General features: G+C 34.5%; 1 protein-coding gene across 9 annotated transcripts in view; it reads left to right on the forward strand.

Moving 5' to 3' along the window:
- The window catches only part of LOC106461396 (transcription factor RFX3-like), a 74,210-nt gene extending 65,581 nt beyond the window's left edge, over positions 1-8,629 (forward strand). For all 9 annotated transcript variants that reach the window (XM_022388340.1, XM_022388343.1, XM_022388342.1 and 6 more), the window contains 3 exons: positions 4,920-5,128; positions 6,601-6,754; positions 7,131-8,629. In XM_022388340.1, coding sequence (XP_022244048.1) covers positions 4,920-5,128; positions 6,601-6,754; positions 7,131-7,388 — 621 coding nt within the window. In that variant the 3' untranslated portion in view covers positions 7,389-8,629. The remainder of the gene's footprint in view (positions 1-4,919; positions 5,129-6,600; positions 6,755-7,130) is intronic.
- Positions 8,630-9,160: the final 531 nt, after the last annotated feature.

The raw sequence follows: 9,160 nt of genomic DNA on the forward strand, positions 1-9,160 counted from the left end.
CATTTGAAGGTTTAAAAATAGTGTATGCTTTGTTTATAGGTTGATTTTATGTTAACCAACCTAAAGTTGTGGATATGTTAATACATGGCCATTCTGAACTACTATGTTCCTTTTTCTTCTTAAAGTTCAGTGTTTATATATTATTACAAAGTGGGGTATTAAAAATAAACTATACCTTTTAGTAGTGATTATTATGTTACTTTCAGTGATGCATACACACTCATATAATATATGTTACAGTAAATTATCATAAGAATAGAAAATGGCAGCTATTTTTATGTTAACCACACTTGAATTTTTGGACACTATTAATCATAATCATTTTGAAAGTACTTTTAAATTTCATTAATGAGTTTACAGTTAAAGTTCCAATACAGTTTTAACTCTTCTCACACAAAGCTCTCTCGATCTTCTTTGTGCCCTCTGAGCATTGCTAAAAAAAATTTGACGCTCAGCACACCATTCTATACACCCCACCAATTTTGAGCCACTGTTGAAGATATACATAGCAGGTGACTACTCTCCACCAATAGCATTGTGCCACCTGTATTGGCACATATAGCTCCCTCAGCTATTCCTGCTCAATCCTCACTTTCTTGATTGGCACTACATCATTTAGATGTGTGTTTTTTTCATGTTTGGCTACTGTTTCTGATTGAGCTTCTTTGCCATTTTACAAATTTTTTTTTTTGTTCAACAGTTTTCAGTTTCTGTGTTTGTATTCAATTGTTTTTTAACAACATTTCCTTGCATTTGTTTTTTGTTCTCGAATTTGAAGTGAACTTACTATGAATTCAATGTTAAATGTATGAAATATGGAAGTTCCCATTACAGTCAACAATGCTACTGGTACGACTTCCCAGGATTTGGGTTTGACTTTATTTGCAGAGGAGGTACAGGCTTTAATTCACAATGAGCTAGATTCATATGTTCAGCTGGCGATTTCTTCTTCTTTTTAACCTTACAATGTTTCTGAGGAAGAATACAATCAAGGAGAAGACAATATGAACTCTCTTTTTTGCAGCACCTTCTTATTTTGGTCAAGTCACAATCTACACCTCATCAAGAGATTTTCTATTCCTCCCCCTTTTTACAGCTTATTAATCAGGTATGTGGTATTTACATGTTTCCTTTATTGCTTATGATGCCTTCCTTTCCTTACTGGGTGAAATTACTTCTTTTAAATTTTGTTTTTCCCCCTTCACCCGACATTAGGGTTCATGCTCAAAGATGTTTGGACCAATTTCAGTCAGGTGTTGGTAGGCCCTGTCCCCCTCACTTGTTGGACAAACATGCTTTGGCATACCATTGCTTTTCAGATCCATATTTGGATTCTTAACAATTGAATCCTCTACTGCCCCTTTGGGGTTCAAATCCGGGAAAAACTGTTCATATTAATCAGGCTTAATGCTCAAGGATTTGCATTTCCCTCTTCTCCCTCTTACATTACCTGTCTTCCCTCCAATTATTGTCAGAGGCCCTTCATCGATCCCCTACCCTTTCCCTTAATACCTGGTTCATGTGATGTTGGGACTTGTTGGGGAGAGATGCATTATTTGTGAGGGTGCAGTTCCCCCATTCATCCCTGCAGGATCTGTATCAGGCCTCATTCCTATGCATTACGTATTTGGGGGTCGTCCTGATTCCTTGGAATACAGGATTGATGTGGCTAGATTGCATTCTTCTTTGTCTTCTCTGGCTACACATTTATTTCACTCTCCCTCTTCCTCCCATGAGTCACTCATCCTTATTTCCCTTCCTCGTCCTCCTTTGCCCAAGCCCTTGCCTTCCTCCCAGAAATCTTCACCTTATGCTGCCTGTGCTACATTTCCTTACCTTCCATCTCCCACATCTACTCCCATTCTGATCCAGATTGACTTCTTTGTCTGGTTCACTCCTTATGGTATTATGTGGCATGTACTGCCTCCTTTCAGGGTTCATGTTCCTGACTGTTTTTTCCCTGAAATCTGTCTGTTTCCTGTGATTTATCCCCTGTCACACTAACTGGTTGGGTTTGTTAATTCATTAGGTGGGTGACTTACCCATGGAAGGTTGCTGTCTCTACAATATTTCTTCTTATAAAACTTGTCATATCATCATGTCTTTGGCTGCTTGCCATCGCTGTCCTTTGGAGGAGATCATTCAGGTTGGAATGTGGACTATTCCCTATTCCTTCATCGCTCATTATCTGCATGATTTGGTCCTATCTTCTTCAGGTGGATATCGTCTCCCTCCCATGGCAATTCTACACACTACATTTGCCTTTGGCTGGGGTAAGTCCTATCACATCATTTCATTTATGTTTTCCTTTTAGAGACCCTCTTTTTTTTACCACTGCTAATGGGATCCCACTCTGTGATAGGTGTTGCCTGGTTAGATATGCTTTGCTTTAAACCTACACTATTAACTGGTAGCACTATAACACTCATTGTATAGATGAGGTGTTCTGCAAGACCACTGTTGGCTTGCCCACTGGTATATACATGTCTCTCAATATCCATCAGTTTTACTCAGTTGTGGACCATCACTCATGGATTTCATGAGTAAAGCAGAAAGGGATTTCTGCCCATCCCTCCCAACCCCTTGATTGAATAAATTGGGGATGGTATGCTTTTCAAAATAAGGAATCATGGACATCCATTGCACTTTCTCCATTGTGACGTTCCTCTGGACTCTCCATCACACTTAATTCTCCCCTATTTTTCTCGGAGTGGAGCAAGAGGGTTCTTACCACTTTCCAGTTCCAAGTCACTGGGGTGGTGGATGAAGGAGGTGTCCTCTTGAGTGCATTGTAGGCTTTTAACTTTCCATATATTCACTCATTTGTTTTAGCATTACTTAGAGGACAGAAAGAAGACTGAGATAGTTTTTTGTGAGTAGAGGGGTAAGTACCTATCAGAAATATATATTCAGTGTAAGAAAATGTTAACTTTCACTCAATGAGGAAATGACTACATTTACTTCACTATAAAGTTCAAAGTTTTTGTCCTGGCAAAAAACAATAACTTCATAATAATTTATGCTTCAAATGTGATTTTTTTTCTGTTCATATTTTATTTATTCTTCTATGTCTTAATAAAAATAACTAACATTTAAGCATTATGGATAAAGAGTATTTATTGGTTGATGAATAAGCTTGCTGAAAGGGAAGTAGGATTTTATAACTATGTGCACAAATATCTTTGTATGCCTATATGGTATACCACTAAATTACAAACACTCCAGAAGAATGACCAATATTCAAACACTTGCTATGTTTATTGGATCGGCTCTGTACCATATACTGTAATAAATGTTTTCCCAGATTCAAAGTGCAATCTCATTACTCTGGGGAATTCTGGTTGTAAACACTGTAGGGTAAATAAGCTGATAAATTCCACATCATGTTCTCAGAGCAGGGGTCAAGTCGGCTTATTTCTGTGTGTGTGTGAGCTTTGTTGCTCTCGAGAGTATCATATTACGGTGTCATGTAAACAGTCTAATGACACAAGCAGTGATTTGCTGCTATATTTTCAGTGGATTTCTATTTCAGTTGTAGACAGTAAAATAAACTGAAAATAAAGGTGAAATGTTTAGCAGTTCTAACTCTGAAGAGAAGTTTTTGAAATTTTTGTGACCAATAATAAAGAATAGCTAATCCACTTCCTGAAACAACCTAGTCTCATAATTTTGACATCTCAGAATTTTCCTTCCAAAGTGCACCTCAGTCCTGCAACCCTTTGACCAGGATGTCATTAAAACTGTGAAGTCCCTCTACAGAAAACTGCAACAGATGCCAACATTGCTGCTAACGAAGTGAACATGCTTGATGCCTGCTACTGGGTTGCAGAAACAGTCAGGGAGACAGTGCCATTAACCATACAGAAATGCTTCTGCTTCTCTGCAATCAAAGTGGATGAAGAAATTCCAGCAGTTCCTGGAGATGATGAGGAAGACAACATTCCACTGAGTGAGCTGATGGTGTGTCTGTTAGAAAAAACTCGAAATGAAGAAGTTTTTACTGCTGCACACTTTGCAGACAAAGATGCTCCAGCCACAGAACAACTTGAATAGGGTTGGGAGCAACGAATTGCAGCTGATATTGCAGGAAAGCCTTCTCAAAGTGATCACACCACTTTGGATGATGAGGAGCCAAAACCACCATCAAGTCATTTGTGCAAGCACAACAGTGGAATAGAAATAAATTTTAAACTTATCTCTTTGTTCCATTTATTTAATGTTTTTACAGTATATATAAAAAACACTGCTTATGTACATGTAACAAAAATGACTTTAAATGCATACACCAAAGAAAATGGGGGGGGGGGCTTAAAATTCAGAAATTTAGTATGGATTCCAGCCTTGTGTGGTTCATTTTTGAAATTAAGGGCACCTTACTATAATGGGCATTTGATGCAGTCAGGAGGGTGATCTTAATGTTGAGGTTCTATTGTATCAGTTTTTTATATATATAATACTGAAGAGCTGAGCTTATTTCACAATGTGAACTTTCATGGTTCTTTAACAAACCTAACATACAATCAAAACCAGATTTGTTTGTGATTCACCACAAAAGGCAGACAATAAAAATAATATCACATATCTAACAGAAGATGGTTTATCAAGCAGGAAAATAGATGAGGCAATATTTAATCTTGCTTTTCAGTATGCTAACAATTCACTCCTGAATAGTATTCTTATTACTGATCATGTCAGATGTTATTTAGGTGTGGAAAATGTTGATATTATTCATACTGTTTTATAGTTTACTGTGGTTATTGTTGGTATATCACATTTTTTATACTGTCTTTTTTTTTTTCATTCAAAACTAAATACCTCAGACAAGTCTCAATAATATGCAGATAAAATAATAAGATTAATATTTGATATAGATTTTCAAAAGATCTTTCGGTATAAACCACGTTATTCTATTTCAATAGGAACAAGCTTCATGGGTCTGCCAGTGTGAAGATGAAATGGTACAGCGTATAGAACAAGATTTCAAGGTGACCCTTCAACAACAAAATTCACTTGAACAGTGGGCAGCTTGGTTAGAGGGAGTAGTTAATCTAGTCCTACAACCCTTTAAAGAGAAGCCTGATTTTCCCAAAGCTGCTCGACAGTTCCTTCTTAAATGGTCATTTTATAGGTGAGTTGATAATGAAATACTTATAGTTATTGTTTAAGCATCAGATATTTTCTTATCATTGTTATTAAAGTCAGTCTTGATGGAGGTTACAACAAAAGCATCAGCATAAAGCTCTGAGTTTACTGGTAAGTACCAGTGATCATAGCATCTGGTTTAAAATGTTTACCAATTTGCAAACATAACTACTTTTGATGGATACTAACAGATAAAGCATGCAGAGGTTGAGTATGTCATATTAGAATGATTTTGGAGTCTCACCATGTCATTACAGTCCATTTTGCTATGTTCAGTCTTGATCTATCTGATGACCATGCACCTTGACAGTTGCCCTGCAGCATAGTTTGTATTACAAAATAATATGTTGTAAGGTTGTCACGTCAAAAGTTCTACTCCTTCCTGCATGCTTTCCATAGTCAAACTTGTGTATGAGGACAATGATTTCCCAGCACTCAGTTGAACAGCTTGATTGCAACCAATTCTATAAGTACTGCATCCAGCAACTTAACTAGTATATCTTCTTATGGAATAGCATAAATACCAATTTCATTTTCCAGTTGCTTAGGTATGGAGATCCTTTTTGATGATGTTGTATACTATTGTCTGATTCACATGTATTGCTTTTGCCACTGACCTTTGTATTAATGGATTCTCACCTGTTACAACATGTCTCACTTTGTTTACTATGGCTGGGGTACGAGTTGCATATATTTTTCTAGATGGTCCTGGTGATTCATATTCTTTCATTTTCCAGTGCCATTAGGTACAAGGGATATCCCTATTTTGGAAATTCTAATTCCCCAATCTAAACACATACTTATGATCTGAGTGCATGAATATTTTATGTTGGAAAGGACAGTTGTATACCCTTCCCGAAAGAACTCAGTTTTCAGTGACATCACATTACCTACCAAACGTTAATGTCAAAATGTAGTTCTGTTATATTCCATTTTGCTGTGCTGTGACTTTATATTGTCTGTGATTGTCAGATTACTTGCTTATTTACATATTCAAAATTGTTTTAATATAACATACTCAACCCTCTGTAATTTAAGACTTGAATAAAAGATGTGATATCTTTTTGTCAACTAACATGTTTCATGTTGCAAGAAAGGTATTTAACATAGCTGCTTAAAGTTATGTTAGGAGACAAAATTGTTTAATTTTAATGTATTATTAGAGAAAAGTGAAATCATATAAACTATTTTTGTTTACACTGTAAGAGGAGTCCTAAAATAGTGGACAGGTATATGTTTAATTAGATATGTTGTAAGATATTTATTGTATATGTTCACTCACATGGAATAAATAATACTTTTAAAGACATACAATGATATTAATTCATTATTCATGTAGGTTTATACAGCTTCAATAAATAATACTTTGAGATAAGAGAGATATACTATGTGCTACTCACCATTGTTGGAGTATGATTATGTATTTTTAGAACTGATAAAAGTATTGCTTCTATTTAGCTCTATGGTGATCAGAGATTTGACTCTTCGTAGTGCTGCTAGCTTTGGATCCTTTCACCTGATTCGTCTTTTGTATGATGAGTACATGTTCTATCTTATAGAACATAAGGTTGCCAAGACTACAGGAGAAACTCCAATTTCAGTCATGGGAGAAGTAAGTGGGTTTCAAGTAGTTGAAGTTTACTAGTGAAAACAATGTATAAAAAAAGTGTGGTTGTGTTGTTAGTCATTGGATCACTTCTCCTCTTATCTAAAGTTACTGATATACTACTACTATAAATATAGTGCTTCTTTTCGCAGATAAAAGTACTCTTAAGAATGTTTGTGTAAAAAATGATATTATTATTGTATTTATTACTTATTTTGGTAGAAAATATATACTGATAAGTATCAGAAGATAACCGACAGATTGTGCTTAGTTTTAACCTATACTTTCAAACTTCTATAAATGAAAGTATAATTAATACATATAATTGATATACCGGGCAGTTACTGACAAGTTTTAAATCTTTGCATTTGTTATAACTTAGTTTATTGGACTAGGAGTGAAACTTGGCATGACATCCAAACTTCCAGCATTACACAGGAACTCCACTGATGCTAGAGAAAATGGATCATCAGAAGATATAACTTCCATAGATATATTACCTCACAGTTCAAGTAGCAGCTGTAGCACTGGTGCCTATAGCAATGGCTTGAAGGATTCAACTTCAGGTTTAACCTCCTTTCAACAAGGATTAATTGGACAGAGTCATCTAGACAGTGACATATTGTCTGAAGCACCATAACTGGATATCACACTGCCCCATTGTACAAAAACCAAGAACATTTGACCCTTTGATGGGCAATTATTATTTGAGAAGGAACTCAGTTATTGAACCTTTCAGAAGTGAACATCAGGGAAACATTGAATTGAACACCCTCGTGCCACGCCAGCAGTTACCTTACCAGAGATGTATTTTTTTTCCACAGATTAATGGACAAGTTTTGCATTTTTTGATCCTTGTAGTAATTGAAGTTCCACCTATTTTATGAAAATCACAAATGTTTGTGGCTTCTTACGACTGATAAAAACGAGCTTCTTTAAAAGGGAAAAATAGTTCTTTTGAAGAGATCTTGTAAACGTGAGTACTGATAATTTCCTAAGTCGTAAATGTGCTTCATCAACTAAATGGCTGTGTAAACATATGAAACTGTAGTATTGTGTGCTGTGTGGTTAACATATCAACAAAAAAGTACTTTGTTGTGTTACTAAGCATTCCAGTACATGCCATAATATTAATATTATATATTATTAACAGTCCACATGGGTGTGGTGTTTGTCTTTACGTGTTTGATGCCAAAGAAGTCACAAAAATATTATATTGATAAAGTTGGAGTATTATGTAGCCATACTTCATGAGTCATAAATTATAAATTTTTATTTAAACTGTCCTGTCTAAATGTGGATACACAATTGTTGTAGTGCTTTGTAACAAACAACTCCTTTAAAACACAAGGGCTTTCATTTTGCTAAGAAACCTTAATCTATTTCAACTTCTGGTCAGCACAGTATACTGATTAGAAACCAAGTTAATGGATAAGAACAAGTTAACAGTTGTTTAAAACATCATTAACTCTGTGATGATAGATTGATTATTTTTATACCAGCCAAGGAATATTACTTGCACTACTAACAAATCAGCCCTATTACTAGTGAAAACTAACCATCACTTAAAAGTTTGTGTAACTATCTTCATTATTAAGATTGCTTATTTATTGATTTAATTACAGGTTTGTGTAAGCATTCATTAATGTACTTTTTATTTAGTTGAAATTCAAGTTAAGGCACAAACTTTATTTTTCATTTAAAAGAAGCTTTGAGTGAAGGATTGTGATATGTATTGGAAAGTACTTACATTCCAAGATATTTTTCATGAACTGTTTGATTGAAAGAACAAATATTTTAACCGAGATTTTTTTATTGTAATTTTCTAAACTGACTATTAAAGTATCATAGTTAAAAATAAAAATGGAGCCATAAACTTTAAAAACTTTTAATTTTGAAATGACTCACTGAGTTTTTTTAGGTTTTTACATTAAAAGAAATAAGTCTATCATTTATCTAAAGATGAATTAAAAATATTTAATAGTTTTTTAATTGTGAAATTATATTCAATTTACTTGTAATGTTTATACAGTGTAGATTGAAAGTAACATACTAAGTTTTTCTTTATCATATTTTTTAGTTAAAATTTCTGTTTTAAGTACACTGTGATACTTGGCTCCAATTAACAAAAAAAATAGATAAGCATGAAATATGTGTAAGTTATTCAAGAAATAAAACACCTTGGTTAGTTATGTTCAACTAGCAAAATTAAAATTTAGTCTAGAATGGTGTTTCCTTGTACTCATCAGTTATAATTCCAAAACATGAAAGAATGATTGTTATGAACACTAATACTCATTGTGTAACTGGTTGTTTTTAGTTTTGTTAATTACATTACTAGTAAGATAGACTTATGCTGGTGACAGTAGTGTCTTTACAGTAAATGTCATTCTGATGAATTACTTTACTTTT

The sequence above is a fragment of the Limulus polyphemus genome, unplaced genomic scaffold (assembly GCF_000517525.1).
Source record: "Limulus polyphemus unplaced genomic scaffold, Limulus_polyphemus-2.1.2 Scaffold951, whole genome shotgun sequence".
Taxonomy (NCBI): domain Eukaryota; kingdom Metazoa; phylum Arthropoda; class Merostomata; order Xiphosura; family Limulidae; genus Limulus; species Limulus polyphemus.